Source organism: Lissotriton helveticus, chromosome 1_1 (genome assembly GCF_964261635.1).
Source record: "Lissotriton helveticus chromosome 1_1, aLisHel1.1, whole genome shotgun sequence".
Taxonomy (NCBI): domain Eukaryota; kingdom Metazoa; phylum Chordata; class Amphibia; order Caudata; family Salamandridae; genus Lissotriton; species Lissotriton helveticus.
The window spans coordinates 1039494321-1039516102 of record NC_136057.1 but is presented as its reverse complement, the minus strand read 5'-3'; the positions used below and the strand labels follow the sequence as shown (position 1 = coordinate 1039516102).

Genomic DNA, 21782 nt, shown 5'->3' with positions numbered 1-21782 from the left:
TGCTTCCCCTGCAGCAGAGTCAAGCTCTAGAATCAAAGAGTTCTGTTTTTTGGGATTAATACGCCATTTCAAAAGGGATCCTGCTTTATTACGCTTTGCATGATCACACGTCAAATGTTCCTTATAATCAAAACAACTTAATTTTTCAATTTGGGCTGCCAGTAATACCTTTGCATCAAGCAGAGAATATTTAAGAGCAGGATTGCCTGTCCAACGTTGCTCAAGGCTTCTCATGGAAAGCGGCGTCTCTGTGACTTTGACTCGCAGCGACCATGGCTCTCCTTCTGCTCTGGCGTCGCTCCCGCTCCTCCCGCCATTTGCTGGTCCGTTACCTGGAATCTGATTCAAGTATACTATCAAGCTCTTCATCTTGTCTTTGAACCCTCGTCGCCCTCTGGAGTGCTTGCGGGCCCCAAGGAGATCGTAGGTGAAGTAACTGCGCCATTGCTGACGTGTTCGCACTCTGTGGCAGTTCTGGTCTCGGACACAGAGAGGTCGGTGCACGGTCTTTCAGGACCTCCACCAGTGAGTTTGGTCGACTCTGACGGTGCTGATTTCCACAGCACCGGAAGACTCCGAGCCAGAGACTGTTTTCAACAGCACGGTGCACTTTGTGGGGTCGACTTCGCCTTGACTCCTTACATCGGAGCTAACTTCAGCCAATGTCTTTCCCCCTTCCCAGGCAGATGTTGGTATGGTGCCATGTCGGCGCCGTCTGACACTGGTTACGGAGCTGTTTTTGACGCAGATAGTTTCTGTGAGGGTTTCACAAGACCAGGGGGAAGAATATGAGATACCCCCCTTCGAGCAGCAAATACTTGTGGCTTTTCCTATGTTGGACAGCTGGATTGCTGAGCTGGGTGAAGCCAGCGGGCTAGATTCATCCCCTGCTTCATCTTGTTATCCACTCCAGGCTTTGCCTCGGAAGCCAGTTCTTCTTTGGCATAAGTTTTGAGAAGAATGGCTGATGGATGATACCATACTTTGCCTACTGTGGAGAAAACTCCGGACCCTCTCATGGAGGTCCTTCACCCTGGCCAGTTGGGAGTTGAACCAGTACACCACTTTTGGGGATGCATTGTCTGATATTCTATTGGGGGCATGGGCAAATCCTGAGTCAGGTGTGCCAGTGGACCGTACTATTGCCCACAAATACCGCCCTGCCTCAGGAGATCTTGCTTGTCTTATACGACAGCTTTTACCCACCTCAGCTTTGTGGTAAAGACCATTATGGTGTCCCCTGAGGTGGAGAACCTTCCCCACTCCCCCCTTGATAAGGAGTCCACGAGGCAGGATTCTTACGGAAAGCACATTATTTCCTCTTCTAGTGCAGCATTACACACCACTAACACTATTTGCTTCCTCGCCTTGTGGGACTCCCTGGCACAGCTTTTACCCTTGTTCCCAGAGGCTAACAAGGACAAGTTGACCAAAATGATCGTCGATGATCACCAGGGGAGAGAAAAATGCTCATCATGTGTGGAATGGACTCTACCCATTCCATTAGTCGAGCAATGGCGTCTGATGTGGCATTGCGCCGCCATGCCTGACTTCGAGCATCTGGATTTTCAGACGCTGTCCAGACAGCCTTGCTTGACATGCCAGTTGATGGGGTACATCTTTTTGGAGCCCAAGCAGATGCCGCCTTACGTAGATTTTGGGCTAGTCGAGGAGTGCCAGACCCGTAGCATGCCCCTTCCCGGATTCTTTCTTGTTATTGCAATGCCATATTTGAATTGTGGTGCTGGTCACAAGATCAGTGTCTTACTGGTCCTTGGTTCTGCTTTGTAACCATGTAGAATGCCCTACTCCACTGGCAGGTGGGGTCTTTGGATTCCACTGTTACGTAAATCCATTATCAAGAGATTTCCTTTGGCATTGTGTGATATGTGCGATACTGGACACTCTGGCTTATTACCCCTCCTGGGCTGTGGCTTAGGACTTATCTTGCCCCTTTGTATTGCGTTCCTGGTTCAGTTACTTGGCAGCCCATTCGTTTTACCCCCACCCCCCTTTCTGATTTCTTTCACATATCCATGGTACACAGTCTTGGATCTATACTCTATTGGAGCTGTCTTCTTCTGTCCTTCGATTGTGTCAATTGCGGCATGTTTTTTCTGCGAAGGAATTTTTACGCATTACCTCCGGTGGATAGTTTTTTCCCCCTGTTTGCTGTATCCACCTTGTGGAATTCGTCGCGCACCCCAGTGTTGCACTATGCCATCTCTCTTAGCTTTAGGGATGGGCGAGTTTAATAGAACCTTGTTGTCCCGGCGCTTGTGTTTCGAAAGTGCCACCTTGTTGTCATGTGGCAGGTCCCTCCCATGCAAGGAATCGAATTTCACCACTGGTGGCAGGGTGTCGGGGATTGCCTTCCCAACCTCAGGGGGGTGGAGGGGTACAGGCCTCCCCAAGCCGGGGACTTGACTTCCTCTGATGTTGGGTAATATCCAGGATTCCCAGGTACTGGCTGTCCCCACTGCAGCGTATGCTCAGCAGGGTCGGTTGGGGTGGGCGTTTTGATTGTAGAACAGTTCGTTTTTCCTTCCACCCAAAACCATGGCTATTCTTTGACCTACCTTCCTTCTTCACGGTCGTTGTGTGACCAGTTGTTCTTGCCTCTTGGCCATTATGAGAGGTGCTCCCCTTGCCTTATGGCTGTTGAGTGATCTTTGTATGAACTTCTGTTCTATATGTATTTTCAATTTCATGGCTGCCCGTCTAATGGGGAGTGCCTTCCCCTCTGACTTCAGGCAGTCTTTCTTTTGGGTATTCTGTTTGATGATGGAGGAATACTCGGTCTTAATTCCTTTTGTCTCGGTCTAAATATTGGTACATGCTTTGGGCAAGCTCCTTCTTTCATATTTTTCCCCTTGGGAAGTACATGCCTGTGGATATTCTTCTAGCATGCAATGTTGCCTTGTTCTCTGGCCTAATCTGTTCTGGGAAGGTCTACCCCCTTCCTCCCCCTCAATCTTTTTCTATGGTCGGTACTTGGTGCGTTGTGAATGTGCCTTGAGCATTGCCCTATTTTTGGGGCTGCGGCATGCATCACCTGAATAAGTGCACTGCTAAGCTAATGTCTTGTGTTTCATAGGCTTTCAGCCACATCATGTCCATCCTTTTGTTTTCCCAAACAAAATAAAAATACTTTCTAAGTAAGTAAATAGGAGAAGGATAGAAAATGAAACGTTCTCCATGTTAGAAACCTTCTTCATGTGATGTCTGTCTCGTTGTTCTAGGGCCTTACCATACTAGATTTAATGGGGTTGGTGTATAGTGGTCCTCCTGCTATTAAAGGCCAATTAGGAAACCATAAGGCAGGAGCCTTATGGTTTCCTAATTGCTTTTGTCAAGGCAGAAGCCTTATGGTTTCTACTATCTCTGTTGTTAGTATACTTGGGTTTCACATTTGGCACCCTGACATCAGGTGATTTTTGTGGGATTTCGTTTTCCCCCTTTTTTTCCAGGCTCGGTTTTACCATGCCAACATTTCCTGATTCTTTTCTTGAGACCAGGTGCTGTGCTCAGAGAGAGTGTCAGCCTATCAATGTTACTTTTTCCCACCTAGTGGTGGACATTTAATTAATTTTCTTGTGCTTGGTTGTATTCCATCACACTTTGTCTTCATACCTTTTTTCCCACCAAGCGGTGGAGATTTAATTAATTTTCTTGTGCTTGGCTGTATTCCATCACACTTTGTCTTCATAACTTGGCTCTTCTTTAAAATTAACCTGTTTTGGTTCCTTTAGTGGCCATATTTCTTTCACTTAAAGATGAATGCCATCCTCTGGTCAGTCGGCCCAGAGGCTCTGTCCTTTATTATAAACATTGCAGACACTTTCCAGTGGGGCTATTTAATCTTTAGTTTAATCGTATCCATGTCTATCTTCCTTAGTTAGGTTAGCATGGGCATTTTACGTCTGTACTTCTTTGCCTGAGGAAACGTGCTCCTTGCTCTTGGTGCATATTCCTTGTTTGTGTTTTTGTTGTGGTCTTTACCACCTTTAGAAGAGGTTCCCTCTTCCTTATCCTTTCCCACTAAGGTGTGGCCGAATGTCGCAGTCAAACAGTCCTCCTGGACCTCTTGTGGGATTGGTAAGCAGACCCTCCTCCAAAAGTTTATGGCTATGGTATCTAATTCACAAGTTAAGGAATCTGCAGCTAGATTTCTCTATCAGATGAACAAGTTATTTACCTTTGCTAACAATGTATCTGGTATAGACACAGTATAGCTGCAGACTCCTTAACGCCCTGTCTATCCTCCCCGCTCTGCAATTGACTTTAAGGTCTGATCTTGGGGTCTTCAGTCTCTTACACCCTGCTTAACTGACTATTGGCATGGGAGTGGTCCTCCCTTTTTCCTTATTCTACTTCTGGCTAGGTGGAGTTTGCCAGATCCGCTGGACTGACCTCTTTGACCGTATATGGAGTTCTCTTCCACCCTTTACTCTTGGTATTTGGTCAAAGGAGTTCCAACCTTTCCTCCTGGTATAGGGTTAGGGGAATAGGAGGTGTACTGTGCTGTGTCATGCGCCTCTGTGCTCTCTTCTAAATGACTTGTGCTTCATCGACTTCTTGTTCTTTTCCTCAAGGGTCTTCTCTATTATTATCATACCATGCTTTTTCCTTTTTTGTTTGTTGTTGTAAAGTTCTTTCCTCTTTTTGGCACACTGTCTCTACAGCCATTTTCTATGTGTAGCCGCGTTACGCGTGAAAGCTTCAAAGCAGTAGCTGATGGCGTTCCAGAGAGGACTTGTATGGCTCCGTTAAAGTTATATCAGGAGACGGCGGCACGCGAGCCACCCCCCGGGGTGCAGAAGTACTTCTGAGAATAGTTTCCGGATCCAGTCTGATGCCTGGGGAGAATTCACAAGTTAAGGAATCTGCGGCTAGACTGTGTCTCTGCCAGATGCGTTTTACCGAAAGTAAGTAATTTGTTCAATGAGGTCAGGGGGCACCAACAAAGCATGTTGCACTGCGCACCATCTGCTGGTCCAGAGAGAGTGAGTAAGTAATGTCTGTCACTGTGCTGTTTGAGATTGATAGTTTTGTCCAGATTTGAAGGCGTTGTTATAGGTCTTTACTGCATGTATGTATGAACTTTAATAGCACATTGCTTATTTTACATTGCAAGTGACAATCCATGACAGTATTTTAAGTAGGCTAAGTTAAATTATGCTAATTATGTGGGTTCAGTGGAGTTGGCGGAGGTTTGAGGCAGTCAGTGTGGTACATTTTCAAGTAAGTAATTGATAGCTGTGCTGCAAAGTGTCTCTGGAATTTTTTTTAAATGTTGGCAACTCTGCAAATGTGAAGCCATAAACCCTGGGTAAACTCTCATATTTCCTAGGTCCTTGCAAGAATAGCTCTTCTGTGGCAGGTTTTGCATGCTGGTTCTTTTAGTGTAATTTTATGATGGGATAAACAGGAAGATTATTTATTTATTTATTTATGTATTTATAACGTTGTATATGGCGCGAACATGACCACTGGGAGTATCAGAGCCCTTTACAATATAAGAGGCAGGATGGTACATGTAAACAACCAAGAGTAAATACAAAGAGGATACATATACATAAAATGAAATATCACAGCAGGAGAAAATAGACTAAGTAAAAAAAATTACACAGTCACAGGTGTCTGAACCTCCTTCAGAACCTTAAGTGTCCAACATGGTAAGCACAGCTATAATTTCACAGTCAAAAGTGATCACACAATCTCCTGAGTTATAAAATGTCGGCCGTAATATACGGGGCGAAAATTCACCAACATGAAAAAGGCCTAGCATTCAAATGGACCGGGCCACTGATTGACAGCTAAGCCACGGCATCAAGTGGTGAGGCCAGATTGAGGTAAGAAGCCTCTTCATTAGGAGCCTTTTGGCTTCTTGAAGAGGAGCGTGGAAGGATTTGTCCTGAGTTCGAAGGGAAGGGAGTTCCAGATTCTTGGAGCCATACTCGAGAAGGCGCGGTTGTAGGTCTATTTTTTATAAATCCTGAAACGTAAAGCAAAACCAGCATTTGCAATTCAATAGGGCTTGTGTTTGTGAGAGTTTAAGCTATTGGCATTGTAAATGACAATGCCTTTTATTTATCTGTTTTGTTAATTAACACATAAATAAAAGGCATTGTCATTTACAATGTCAATAGCTCAAACTCTTGTAAATGCAAGACCTATTCAAAGAAGCAGCCGCCATTGTCCCCGGGTGCTCGGAAAGTGAAAACACGCATGGCGTGCTGACTGTTGCATGAAAGCATTTCCTATCTGCAGTAGGAGAAACTCATAAAAGAAAATAGTGCTTACAGACTCAAAAAGAAGTACCAAATAACAACCGAAGTAAAAGGGCCAGTCCTCGTGGGAGGTTACTAATGAAGACAAGGCGGTACTAAGAAGGGACTAACAAGCCTGTTAACGAATCAAAAGCCAGCATTTACGAAGGGCAATGACACACGCCAATTACAAATATGGGCGGAGAGTGTGCGGGGCTTCTATTCCATACTCCAATACAGCATGCCGCAGAGCAGTGCATGCGCTGCCCAAGCTTGACGCAAAGAGGGGTGTGAGGCACCGTCTTCACACCACCCCATCTGAAAATGACACAAACAGAATATTCACCTCATGCTAAAGCCCTCCTCCAAAACCTCACATTACAGTGTTCACTAGTTTTCAGATTATCTCATCTGATGTGCCCAGAATAGACGAGACAGGTGTTTGATCCACTATTCATGGCAGCATTCTCCTCTACAACTTGCCTACGTTCATAGTGCACCTGTAACTGAGATGGAGCAGTTCTTCGGTCACCCCTGGTGCTCTTTTTAGGTGCTCTCCTGCTACGTTGGCATTTCTTCAGTTTGAACTCATGTTTTTGTTGAGGAAGGCCATCAATCGATTCCCAAAGAGATTGTGGAGTCGTGAAAAATTGCACCTCCTCACCAAAGATTACCCTCAGTTTGGCAGGGAAAGATATGCCAAGTAGGCAAAGACATTTTTTGGCATCTGTGAAGGAAGCCCTCTGCTTTTGAACTTCATGCGAAAAGTCTGGGAATAACATGACTTTATGGTTTCCAACCATAATATTTCCACAGAGTGTGGCTTGTGACAGAATGTGGTCACAGCCTCTGTAATGTAATAGCTTCACTACTATTGGACTAGGAACCACATTAGGTACTGGGGCTTTAAGGGAACATGATGGGCATGCTCTAAGGCATAGTAAGGAGAAAGGCTCTCTGGGGCCACCTTTTCTTTAATCCATGCCTCTAAAAACTAAGTCAAATTTACAGCAGTGCCCTCAATATGTTACGGCATACCAATAATTCGTACATTATTTCAGCAGGCTCTATTTTCTGCATCCTCGGCCCTTGCCGCTAATGTTTTAAACTTGTTTTCCATACTAGATAGCTTAGATTTCACTGATGCCATCTAAGGTGTGATGTCATCAACGGCACGCTCAGCAGTGAAAACTCGCTCAGTCAGCTGCCTCTGATCGTTTCGTAACAGACCCATGTCTGCTACTAAGGAATCAGTCTCAAGCTTGATCGCCTCTCTTAAGGCAGCAATAGCCTTCAGAACTGTATCCAGAGTAGGGGCAGTGTGTTCATCATTTAGGCTACCCTCATCAGGGGATATTTTGTCCTGTACTCAAGAGCAACATCAAAGAAGAATGTTTCTTTTTTTCTGCTAACCTTACCCATGGAAATGACCACTCAGTCCAAAGGGAGATCTCAAGTAAGTGTGACACCCAAGCATCTCACAACACTTCATAATTATGTTCCTCCGACAGGTCAAGACAGCAGGTCTCAGTCTTCAGGCAGATCAGGACACACTTTGAGGGGAAAACAAAATAAGCAGGATCTAGATGGCACAACAGCACCAAACAGGTGGTTCCACACAATAATAACAGTCACTTAGTGTGTGGGCTGCAGTTAATTATTTTGTGTCCTTCGCCGCACAATCTCAGCAAATGATCAGATTATAGCCTAAACAGCAATCTGTTTTACTGCTACCAAAGCAGGGGGGGAAGTCTCTCCTTGTCTCCGTTCACGGGTCTCTGGGTGCCAGTTACCCTGTAGTTCGGGATGTAAGTATCCCCAATTGAGGACATATAAAATTGTGTATTAAATTAATTGCTCTCACTGTAAATTATTTTCACATTGTCTTCAAGGTGCTTCGAGAGATTACCCCGAGTGGTTAAAAGCATCTTGCTCTTTGAGGTGATAACCATTCTTCAAAAAAATAATTGCAACAGAAGCACATTATGAGTGCTGCTGGTGCTAGGGTAGATTTTTAAGTTGGTTGGTTTGTCCCAAAACCTGCTCTGTTGAAGGTGTATTTCTCAATGCCTCCCCGTAGGCATTTTTTTTCTAAGTACTCTGTACTAAACATCTGAAACCTGGACACACAGTATTGAAAAGTTCTCCAGCCTAGGTATTTTTCTTCAGCCTTTTCATAGTGTGGTAGCATTCTGCCTGCGCATGCTTCGAAAAAAATTCTACCATGGTACTTGGCGATTGTGCTGGCACGTGAACTGTAAGGATGTTTAATAGAATAAGTCTTGTTTTAGGAACTTGACTTGAATTCCTTCAGTCCTCGTAAATTAGGGTGATAGCACTATTTTTTGGTATGAATATATTTAAAATTATTTAATTTTCACTCTCTCCATTTTGTCTTTCTGCTCTACAGTAAATCTTCAGTTTGGTTTTTACAATGTACATTTACTTTTAGATTTGACAGATGAAGTATCTTGTTATTGTTTTAGATCCATGTGCAGTTTCCAATGGAGTTTGAGTTCAGTCAGTACTACTTGAAATTCCTTGCATACCACTATGTCTCCAACCGATTCCGGACCTTCCTGCTTGACTCAGACTACGAGAGGATAGAATTGGGTAAATATGTTCCACCTCACAGGCCTTTTTCTTCCTAACAATTGATGTGCTGAAGAGTAAAGTAAAGTAGAAAGATACTGTGTCTTGGATGTCTTTAGGCTAGGTTGTGTGCTGGATGTGTTTGAGGCATGATGTGGTAGCCGTTTGATGGCAAGTGCGGATGCCTATTAGTTCACTTTTATGGTCTAGGGAATTCAAACATTTTACCTCCAAAAATTATGCAATGTGATATCACAAAGTAATTCTTACATGGAAAGTACACAACAAAGTAGTTTGTGTAGAGGCGAAGTCATTTTGACTTGTGAAACACATAGGAATACCTAAAATTAAAATGTTCGGCTGTCTAAAGGTGTAAATGGAATTATACTGTGTGCATCCTGCTGATTTGCAAGGAAGTGGATATTCGACTCAAGCTTTGGAATTTTGAGGCTGCACAACGGGCAGGGACCCTACTAGGATTTCTTAACTCACTTGGCAAGGAGGGATGTTAAATGTTAAGAAACTTATGTAACTGAAACATTTGAGAAAAAGTTGAATGCAATAGGAGACAGGAAGACAGTGTAAGTTCAGTTACTCTGTGTCATCTGTCCTGCATTTAACTTAGAATTATGTCAAGGGAAGTAAATGATGCACACACCCAACTAAGAGCTTGATTCTGAATTCCATGTTGAAATGTAGAGTTTTAAATCCAGGTTTACACATGTTCATTGAATACAAAACAAAATAAACACATTCATTTTTTGAATTCCAAGTAACACTTTTTGCTCCTTATTTGAGAGATTGGGAGCTTGTTGCTCTTTGTCTTGGTGGCCTTGCAAGCCACTGGGATTGAGCCAGCTTTTTATGATACTGTCATTATGCATGCTGTTTTTGCCTCGGTTTCAATCATTTTCATAGAATCTAAACACCACAGACAATCATTTAACTGGACCTGCTTGGCAGTTCTAAGAAATCTCTCTCTCCAAGGGGATGCCCAGTGTGAGCTATTTCTCCCTGGTACAAATCATTGAGGCATTAATTGTGCGGGAATAGATCCAAGCCATAAGCAATTGACCTTTTTGGCGAATCAGACTAAATTTCATGTGTAAGTTCAAGCACCCATTTACTTCCGTCATTTATCATGAGGTGTATAAATGATGAGTAAGTTAATGTCTACTTTCCAGTAAGACGTACTGAAAAAAAACACTGCCAGGTGAGATGGTAAATCAGAAGATAGTGGGAAATCAGTAGGGATCGGAATAAACACAGGCAGTTTATATGGCATGAGAGCTGGAGAAGGAGAGGCAAGATGAAGGGACAATGAATTAGAAAAGTGCTGAAGGGGCAAAGATCAAATGCGGGGTACAGGTATCTACCTCATAATGTGGAAGTACAGTCAAAATCAAGCACTCTTAATTCAACAAAATTGGCAAATCTGTGTTAACTTGACAGGTCAACTTTATTCTACTCTCAGATAATCGCTTGTAATTATTGCTACTAAAGGGAAAGAAACGTGTTGCTCCAAGGCATGTACTTCTTTAGCGTGAGACATTTTTCACTTTGATTTATTCTTTCTCTGCAACATAGGTGTTATGTACGAGGAGAAGGGGGAACGGCGAAGCCAGCAAGTGTACAAATCTATTTGGGATTACATGGACCGTTTAAACAAAAAAACACCTGTCTTCTTCAACTACATGTATGCACCAGAGGATGGTGAGGTGAGTTGACCTTTAGATAGGGTGTAGAGGTGAATGCTGTGGATCAGCTGAGCATGTGTAAGGGAGTTAAGCAAGCTTATTGGGGTAGCAGTAGAAAGTGAGTCCAGGTTTGCAGCCACATAGATATATTGTTTTAATCTATTATTTAGTTTTAATGCCTAATTCAAATACAATATTACAAAAAGACTTGATATAGATATGTGACTCTTTAACTCCATTCACAGTGTTTCAAATCTCTTTGTATGCCAGTTGATTTTTGCCAAGAACATCCGTCAAGCTCCTTATTTGCTTGCTGTAGCTGTCCTAACAACAGTATAAAACCTTGCCTCCTTGGATGTCTGTTCCTTACAAAATACCTTGACACCCAGGGATATGCCTACCTTCGATATATTTGCTTCTGAACTGTACTGTTCTGTGGCAGGTTTCTGCTTCTATGAGTCCGTAAATGAATTGTTGGTTTTCCAATTGTCTGCATCAGAAGAGCCACACGTTCAGTACTGGTACTTTACCGAATTATGCCTAACCATCCTTTTAGGTCAAAGCCTACCAGAGAGCGCATCTGTCTGGTTTGCTAAAGGCATCGGGGAATTCAGAAAGTTTCCCTGGGAATGCATTTCACCCGTTGCTTACCATTGGCTTTGTAACTCACATGTTTGATGGCATGTGTGGCAGTAGATACTCATGCTTACCATAAGCCACCATCTAGTATTGGGCTTAGAAGTGTGCAAGTTGTTTTTCTTCAAAGAAGTCTTTCGAGTCACAAGGTGTAGTGAGGACTCCTCTTGCCTGCAATGCGCATGGTCCTCGACTCCATTGGTAGATATTTTGTTTCTGCCATCGGGTTTGGTTGTGGACTCTTCTGCTCCGTTCAGCATAGTCGAAAAACTAGCATTTAGGACTGTACCACCAGTATTGTCAATGATCTCAGTTACTCGTGGCTTACATTGGTCTCCCGTCAGCACGTTCCAGCCGACCGAGGCCTCGTGGGCCTTTGCCCTTTGGGACAGATCTTTATTTTCCAAGTTCTGTTCACACCATGCCCATCCAGTGACGAACAGACACCATTTTGTTTTTGCCCCTACTGCCACGCCAAGTTTCCACACACTGACCAACACCTTGCGTATAACTTGTGCCTTTCTGTAGATCAAACGCTATGCGCCTCGAAATGTCTAGACTCACGTCGACGACATTCTTGACATTTTTAGATCTGAAGATATATATGCTCATTCTTTGGCAGCACAACGACAGTTCGGGGTCAGAACTCAAATTCCAGAACATTCCACCGGGACAAACCGGGATTACTCTGCCTCTTCCATCCTGACCACAGTCTCAACAAAACATCCTGAAGGGTCTGCAATCTGGTTTGGGCTAATCGAAGCCCTCATACGGGCCCTTACTGCCTTCGGGCCATGGTCGGCTCCGAACAGCTTTACCGGAAACGCCTACCCCTGGCGCCGAAACAATAGCAAAAGGCCCATACCCACAAGTCATCAGACTCGCGACGAGAATCGGAATCGAGAGCCCTGGTGCTGAAAACTCAGTCCAACTTGGCATGAAACCAGGTTCATCCAACCAGAAACCCTGCGCATCAAAACCATCAGTGCCAAAAGCCACTTCGGAACCAGATCCACACAAAAGGCCAGCTCCAACACTATCAAGCCAGTGCTTGAAGGTTTACAACAACATCTTGATGCCAGGCAAAAACAACTATTGATTTGCTCTGACTCCGGTAGAATCATGACTACACCTCCCCAAACCAAGGAAATCCAGCAAAGAGACTGTTAACTTTTGTAGCAGCCTTGGAGAGCCCCTATCCACTAAAGCACAGAAGAAGAAAAAAAGTTGGACAAGGCTACCAGTCCACCACCCATTAGCCAACTACCAGTGACTCCAAGGGCACACTCCACCACCTTCACCTCCTGCAGATCAACACTACTTCCCAGAGGGTTCTATTAATACATTTCGGGGCCGTGGGGATGATAAATAACAATACTTTATTTCCCCTCAAGATTATTTGTGGGACACATATGACACAAACCAACCTGGAGACATGGATCCTGGTCTATATCCGGTGAAACATTCCCTTCCAGATGATACTACCACATACCATAACATCATACGTAGAGCAGCTAGCTATCATAAAGTTCCAAAACCACTGGAGGATTATTTTCTATTCAAGACACTTTCATCCACTCACAGCTTGACACAATATCTGCCCTTGCTTAAAAGTATGCCAAGACATACAGCAGATATTTTTAAAGACCCAGTAAAAGCACTGGTCATTATACGACGAGTGAATAAACAATTTAAGCCAACATACATAAGCTACCACCAGACTCTCTAGTAGTTGCCACAGCAAGAAAAATAGCTAACTCAGAAGCGTCTGGAGAGGCACCCCCCCCCCAGACAAAGAGGCTAGGAAAATAGATGCTGTGGGGAAGAGATTGCCAGCACAATCAGCCAACCATTGAAGGATAGCTAACTCCTTTGGTCTTTTTTCCCAAATTGACAGGGCACACTGGGATGAAATGGATGAGCGCCTCCAACATCTCCCATAACAATACAAAAAACAGGCATTTGACATTGCCTCAGAAGACAAACTAATAGCTAACACCTCTATCCGCTGTGGACTAGATGCAGCTGATAAAGCCGCAAGAGGCATTAACACCAATGTCCTCATAAGAGAACATGCCTGGTTTAAGGGTTCAGATTTCAAACCAGAAGTGCGACAAAACATCCTTGCACTTTTGATGTGCAAAATCTCTTTGGTCCTCAAGTAGACACGTTACTTGAGAAAATTAAACAGCCAAAGCTATGGGGGCATTGCAAACATCTGTACAAAGAGGGAATTTGTGTCGCTCCCGCTATTGATGAGCAGCAAAAGGTTGATGTGCAGACACATCCACTGCACATCAGCATCCCCAGTCGCAACATACGTCCAAAGAGGATATTATAAAGGATCCTACAGAGGAAATAATTCCTGAGGCAGAGGTAGAGGTAGTTTCAACAAACCATCAGCTGCTGCCACAAAGCCTTGACTTACCACCAAATCATACTACACCTGTCGGGGGAAGACTCCAACAGTTCTTTCCCGCATGGTGGAATATCACCTCCGACAAGTGGGTGTGGGATATTATCCAACCTGGTTATTGCCTGGAGCTCACTTAAACACCTCCAAACATTCCACCCTGCACTCTCAGACTGCCAACAGGCCATCAACAGCTGCTCAAAGGGGAATTAAAAGCTCTTCTACGAATGGGATCAATAGAGCCTGTACCTCTACACCAACAGGGCACAAGGGGTTACTCACTTTACTTTCTCTTCCCCAAGAAGGACGACTCCATCAGGCCAATTCTAGACCTCAGACCCCTAAACAGGTACATTCTCTCAAAGCACTTCAATCAATCAATCAACCACCCATGACCCTGCCGAAATACAGTACAACCACCTCGCTGACTGAACACCCCTCAACGCCAAAACCACGGCGACCATCATGACCTCCATACACTCTGACACCCTGACGAACATCTGCCCCCAACATGCACTCACTCTATGATGGGAGAAGATCTGACCACCACTCATGCCCTTCCTCAACTCAGCCATCAACACCACCTCCTTTCCAGAAACCTGGAAACCTGCTTAAGTTAGAGCCCCTACTAAAGAAACCCACTGCAGACCCCAACCAACTCGAGAACTATTGCCCCACCTCTCTCCTCGCATTCCTGGCGAAACAACCTGCTGGACACCTCCCAATCAGGTTTCTGTTCGAACCACAGCACGGAAACAGCCGTCCTAGCCGCTACGGACAACATCAGGACCATCCTCGACTGTTCAGAATCAGCTGCCCTCATCCTCCTCGACCTCTCCACAGTCTTCCTTCAACACTTTATCCCATCAGCGGCTATGCACTCACTCATCACTTCGTTTCTGACAGGCTGCAGACAATGACTACTCCTCTCACAGTTCACCTCTGAACCCAAAATCACCATCTGCGGCGTCCCCTTAGGCTCCTTGCTCAGTACCATCCTTTTCAACATCTACATGACTCCACTCCAATATCGTCTGCAACAACAGACTCAACATCCTCTCATATGCCGATGACACCCAACTCATCCTTCGGTGCCCAAGGTTCGGTGCTCTCGCCTCAGCTCTTTAACATCTATATGGAACCACTCTCCAAGTTACTCACAAAAGCCAACAGCCGCTTTCACCTCTACGCGGACGATACACAAATCTATCTGGAAACTTCCTCTCTCACTGACATACATAGACTAAATGATGTCCTGAAAGATGTTCAACAATGGCTGACAAACAATCACTTGAAACTGAATCCAGACAAAACTGAGACACTCCTCATCTCGAACAAGGAAGACAACCCTCAAATCACCGAATGGCTAAAAGCTATCGATGCGCTTAAAGGAAATCTTACTCTAGCCGACTCTGTTAAATCTCTTGGCATCATCATAGACCCCAAACTAAACATGGTAAAACACATCAAGAATGCAGCCAAAGGTGCTTTCTTTAACCTCAGACTGTTGAACAAGATCAAACCCTACATTCCTAACAAGGATCTCAAACTGGCCACTCAATCTCTTGTATTGTCAAGGCTAGACTATGGGAACGCAATCCTAACAGGCATCCCGAAATCGAACTTGGCACCGATCAAAACAACACTACATGCTGCAGCTAGAATGATTACCGGCATCAAAAAATCGGATCACATCTCCCCAGCGCTCAAGGAACTCAAATGGCTCCCAGTAGAAATGCATAGTAACTTCAGAACGGCCTGCCTAACACACAAAGCCCTCCATACCGGCAAACCCGAATACCTGGCAAATAAACTCAAAAAAGCAGGCCAAGCCAGGAATCTGAGAAGCTCTAACTCCTTCCTGCTCATCCTACCCAAAACCAGAAAGAAAAGAACAGCGGACTGCTCCTTAACTGGAAACGCCCCCAAAATCTGGAACTCCATCCCCCCGCACATCAGAACTATTCCTTCTTTTGTGGAATTCAAAAGGCAACTCAAATCCTTGTTCCTGATCCGCTCCCTTGGCTGTGGATAACCGGGGTCAGCAAGCAACCCCTGAACTATGTGACTACAGTGAATCCCATAACCAAAAAAGCTCGGCAACTCACCCATGTTCCGCTTACAATGTCACTCATTGAATGCTTATACCTTACATATGTTATGTTCATGTTTATGTTTATGTTATGTATATGTTTATACAGATTTTTGTCATTCTATTACTGTAAAGCGCTCTGCTACCTCCGGGTCTTGACAGCGCTATAGAAAACTTCCTAAATAAATAAAAATAAATCCTCTCTCTCATCAAAGGCACCTTCACCACCAGAGCAAACTTACAGAATGCTATGACCAATGTCGTGGACTGGATGAAGACCAACTGCCTAAAATTGAATAAGGACAAGACGGAAGTGGTAATCTTCAGCTGAACCCCATCCTCCTAGGACGGCTCCTGGTGGCCCTCAGCTCTTGGACCTGCACTAACCCCAACCAACCATGCCAGGAACCTAGGCATCATACTGGACAGGAAGCGCTCCATGAAACATCAGGTGAACGCAGTCACCTTCTCAAGTTCCCACATGCTCTGAATGCTCCGTAAGATCTTTAGGTGGATGCCACCCAGCACCAGGAAAACAGTAACACAGGCCCTCATAACCAACCGACTGGACTACGGCAATGCACTCCATGTCATAATCACCCACCAACTACAGACACAGCTCCAAGCCATCCAAAACACAGCAGCAGGACACATAATGGATCTCCCAAAACAGTCTAGCATAACCCCCCACCTCAGGGACCTCCACTAGCTCCCAATCAAGAAGAGATGTCACTTCAAAATACCCACCGACGCATTCTAGGACCTCCACAACATAGGACCAGCCCACATCAACCACCAACTGACCGCCTTCTAGACAATTCTGCTCAGCTCATCTAGCCCTTGCACACATCCCACGCATCCTTTGAGCCCAATAAGGGGGCCGGTCCTTCTACTTCGCTGCCAAGTCCTGGAATGACCTGCCCCTCCACCTCTGGACCTCCACCACCCACGCGGACCTCAGAAGAGCACTCACGATCTGGCTGTTCGACAAACCGGCCCATCCCCAGCGCCTGGATACCCACTAGGGTGATAAGCCGCGCTATAAAAATCCGAATTGATTGCTTGATTTCGGGGTCACTACAGCCCCCACAGCGTTCACCAAATGTCTATCGGTAGTAGCAGCAGCTCATCTACACCGACAGAACTTACAAGTTTTCCCATATCTGGACAACTGGCTGTAATAAAGTGGCTCTGTATATACTGGACAAAAGTAAGGTACAGTGTGTATAGAGTCCCCAGTCACTAGAGGTATGGCAGAGGTTAAAGTTAGATATAACCTTACTCTCTAAAGTGGTAGCTTGGTCGAGCAGTAAGGCAGTATCAGAGGACAGTGTAAAGCATTTGTTGTACACACTCAGTCAGCAAATGATCTCACACACTCAAGAACTGAACTCTAGGCCAATTGTTTTATATCCAAAGATATAGTTGTTTTATTTTTAGAACCAACAGGTATCAAACTATACTTTTCTCAATATAAATGACTTAGGTAATTACTTTGTAAAAAGGTAATAGACTTTGTAAGTACAATAGCTACAGTGGTTGCAATAGGCAACACAATTTCAAACACAATTTAACATTGAACTCAATGGGCTTTTCTACATAAATGCAATAGATTACTTTATGGATTACTTTTCTAACCACAGGACTGGATCCTGGATTCAGTCCAGGGACATAAGCTGTAAACAGGTGTGTAAAAGCGTTTTGATTACAGTTGTGATTTTTAAAGAATATAAATGTATTTTCAAAGTTGACCCTTAGAAACTTTTCAGTGAAAACCAAGCAATGTTATTCCATGGAAGGAAATTCAAGTTACAGGTAAAGTAGGTTCCCGTTACTTTGGTAATCCAGTACTGGACTCCTAGGTTCAGTACTGGGACCTCTACCCAAGACAGGTAAGTAATTACATTTTGGTAGTTGGTACGATTTTTAAAGAATATTTGTAGTTTGCAAAAATCGACATTTAGAAGAAATTTCACAGAAAAATAGTCATTGGTTTCCTATGGAAGAAAATTCTCGTTACTGGTAAGTACGGTTATGATGACTTTTTCGGTTCAGTACTGGGCTGAAAGGTACAGTACTGATCACAGGTGAGTAATTCGGAATTTGTTATTCTGCTGATTTTAGATGAACATTTTAAAGTTTCAAAACTCCACACTTAAAAGAAATTTCAAGTGAAACCAGTCAATGTTAACCTATGGAAGGAAATTGAGTTATCGGCTTTTAGGTAAGTACTCGACTGGTGGAGTTAAGGTTCTGGGCATAGACTCCGGGGTCTCCCAGGGTCGGAAAGGTACAGTAGTTACACCCTCAGCGGCACAGGGGCAGCCTGGTGCAGAGAGAGTAGGCCCAATGCAATCCAATGGAGGGTAGGGGGCCTTTGGTTGTTGGCTGCAAGCAAGCAGGGCACGCAGCTGAGGGAGCTGAGCTCCTGGTCACTTACTCAGGGCAAGTGGGGAAGTAGAGTAGGGTGGTAGTTGCACTTCCAGCGGCATTCGGTCGGCTGGGTGCAGGGTGCTTTTGAGCCGTCGGGCGCTCAATGTTATCCAATGGGAAAGTTAAAAAGAGAATAAAGGCTGCAGGCTCGGGGACAGAGATTCTTCAGGTGCGACCACCACTTCAAGCGGTAAGTTGGGATCTTGGAGTAGAGGTAGGTACCCCAAAGGAAGGCACAGGGGGCCGTGGGGCGCCGGGTGCAGGGGTGCCTTTTGACGTTGGGAAATCTTACCCTCAGCTGGTCACGGTTGGAGGGGTCCCTGGTTCTGAGGCTGCAGGCGTCATCTGGTTCGTCGAGGAGGGTCTTTGGAGACTGGACTTCGGGTCCCAGTCGCCGGGGGGGGACATCATTGTGGTCTTGGTTCACTCAGGCACAGACCTGGCTCGGCGGGTGCAGAGTGGGCTGGATTCACAATTCCTGGCTGTCACCAGGGGTATTGCTGTTTGAGCAGAACCACTGCTCGTGGGAGTCCCAGTCTTTTGGAAGGTTCAAGGCAGGCAGGTCCTCCGGGGTTTTCTAGGTTGCTGTCCGCAGGAGACGCCGTAGTTTCACAGGAGCAGGTTCAAGGATCAACAGGCCTATAGGGTTCTGGGGCCAAGTCAGTGGGCGTCGTCCTTTTGTTAGCAGCTGCACAGCAGGTCTTCTTGTTTCTTGTTCTTCTGTTTGCAATCGGGATCTGTGGAAGGAAGGTTCAGGGTGCCCCTAAATACTAAATTTAGGGGTGTTACAGGTAGGGCAAGGGCAGGGACCAATGGGTCTCTGTCCTGGGGTGAGTACACCCCTATCCTGCTCCTCTCCTGTGGGAGAGGGGCAGGAGCCTAGCTGTGATTGGGCATGGCTCCCCATCTTCAAGATGGCCGGAGCCCAGATTTGTGCTTCCCCTCGCCTCTCCCACCTGAGGGTGGGGTTGGCATAGGCTGGCATACCCCCTTTCCTCACTTGGGGTCAGAACCGGTGGGGGCTAGTTGCTGAGTACAGCAAGTGGCCTGGAGAAGCTCACAAAGGCGGTATGCCTTTGAAGCTTCCCCTGCCCATCTTGGGGGAGGAGGCTTGGCGCCTCGTCCCAGGATGTGCATTGTTCCAGGCCCCCGAGAGTGGCAGGCTCTCGACCCAGGGTTCCAGGAACATGTCTGGTTGTGGCAGCCTTGGTAGCCACACAGTCAGGACACTAGGAGTTGGTTCGGTTTCAGGGGGCATCTCTAAGATGCCCTCTGTCGTGCATTTTACATTACATCCCACACTGGCATCAGTGCGGGTTTAATGTGCTGAGAAGTTTGATACCAAACTTCTTAGTCTTCAGTGAAGCCATTATGGTGCTGTGGAGTTCGTAATGACAACCTCCCAGCACCATATACTATTAATGGCAGCACTGCACTTACAGTGCCCAGGAATGACCCTGGGTACTGTAGGGGCACAGGGCTCATGCACCTGTGCCCACACCACTGGCATAGTGCACCCGGCTAGAGGGGTGACTGATGGATGCCAGGGCAGTGAGCTGGTGGGCATGGCACACATGGATGTGTGCCATGTCGACTCTCTGTTTAGTTCTGTACTTAAGACACTCAGCCTGCAAAGGCAGTGTGTGGGTGTCAGGGTACAGGGCCCCTAAGGGTGGCACAATAAGTGCTGCAGCCCTTAGGGGCCTTCTCTGGCCACCTTGCCCTGGGTACCTAGGGACCCATTTACTAGGGGCTGACAAGTGGCCAGAGAGGCCAATTGGGTTTTGTTTCAACACAGTTTTAGGGAAGGAACACAGGCCCTGGGCACCTGGTTGGCAGGAGCCCAGGGCACACTCAGTCAAAGCACATCAGCAATTCAGAAAAAAGTGGGAGCATACCTATGCAAGAAAGATGGCACTTTCTCACAGTGGCTCATCAAAAGCTCAAACTATCAGAGCTGATTTCAACTCACTCAGACTACTATAAACTTACTTCATAGTCTAGGTTTCACAGTCAATGCACTCAAGTCCCACCTACAACCTCTTCAAATACAACCTTACCTCGAGCTATCTTCAATTCTCAAACGGGGATATCGTACCCAAATAGAGTGGGAGCAGGCATGACTCGCAGGTGGCGGGGCGGGGACGAGCGTGGTGGGGGGACATGGGGTTGCATAATGAAGAAAAACATATATATATATATATATATATATATATATATATATATATATATATATATATATATATATATATATATATATACACATACACATATATACATATATACATATATACATACATACATACATACATACATATACACATATACACATACACACGTACGTACATACATACATACATACATACATACATACATATACCGCCGGGTCCTACGTCTCTGCTCTCCTCGTGTTACTCGAGGAACAGGAAGCCAGGAAGAACAGTCAGGCCCCTGACCAATCACAGTTCTGCATTGCTGTGTTGTGATTGGTTATGAGCGCCCTAGTTCGATGCTCAACCAAGGAATGGGAGTCTGGGCATGTTCCCCACGCAGGCTGTAATGCAGCCTGCATTGAGAATAGGGAAAGTGCACATGACTATTTAGGCAGCCTGAGAGGGCTGATCAAACAGTAATTGCGCACTTTGGAGTGGGCAATCCACTCCTCCCCTACCCTGCTCCGAGAGAAGAGCAGCCCCGCCCACACGCCCGCAAAGGAAACATAAAATAATGACTCAGTTATTATCATTCTACACTTCCTTAACTTTGCTTTGCTCAAAAGCAGTGGGTGACGCTCCTCTGGCGTAGCGGAGGAGCCGCCACTGCCCAAATACAGCAAAGATTCAATACTTGCAGACACTTATCCCACAGTTGCGGCCTCGATAACAGTAAAAACAGTGATGCGCCTCCTAGGCACCATGGCATCATGTGTAGCCAAAGTACCTTATGCAAGACTCAATAAGGGCCCATTGCAAGAATGCTTAGCGCATCAATGGTCTGAAGCGAATGGTCAGCTGTAAGATCTAGTGTTGATAGCTGTTGTGATGTATTCCTATAGGTTCTGTATCGATCCCCCTATTCCTGACCCTATTCTGGTTAACGAGTTAACTAGCAGCCATCCCATGATGCAGAAACCGTTATCTGATTACGCCAGACCACGGCACAGGAGCGCGTTATCTGATTAGGTCATAACGCTTGCCATCTAATTAGGCAAAGCAATATTCCTCCAGCCCCTGATAAGGCATACGGAGTTCTCAAAACAAATCAAACCTATGACAACCTGGGAAAAACCCTGCGGCCATTGTTTTGATTTTCACCGAGAACTTCAGTAAAAGAATGCGCTAACGACCAGCTCGTATGACATCCTTATTGACGTATCTATGTCCATCCTTACGTCAATCTCGGCACCTTACAGGTATAAATATTACCGATTATTGCCTTAAGCAAACACACGCGGTGGTGACGAGATCGGAGCAGCGAGACTTCCCGAAGCCCAGCAGAGAGCGAAGCCCACTAGCTGCCCCGCCTTCCTGACGCGCTGAGAACGAGACGCTGCCTTTCTCCTGCCGAGAAATCCAGCTCCGGCGCTTCCGAGCAGCCCTTGCAGGCAGCCTGGAATATCGAGACCAAAGATGAGAGATACCATCCCT

The 21782-nt window shown here is 45.5% G+C and overlaps 1 protein-coding gene across 2 annotated transcripts in view; it reads left to right on the top strand.

Annotated features, from left to right (window-relative positions):
• Positions 1-21782, top strand: part of SBF1 (SET binding factor 1) — a 1592200-nt gene that overhangs the window by 1370538 nt on the left and 199880 nt on the right. For both annotated transcript variants that reach the window (XM_078677863.1, XM_078677862.1), the window contains 2 exons: positions 8759-8885; positions 10452-10582. In XM_078677863.1, the coding sequence (XP_078533989.1) occupies positions 8759-8885; positions 10452-10582 (258 nt within the window). The remainder of the gene's footprint in view (positions 1-8758; positions 8886-10451; positions 10583-21782) is intronic.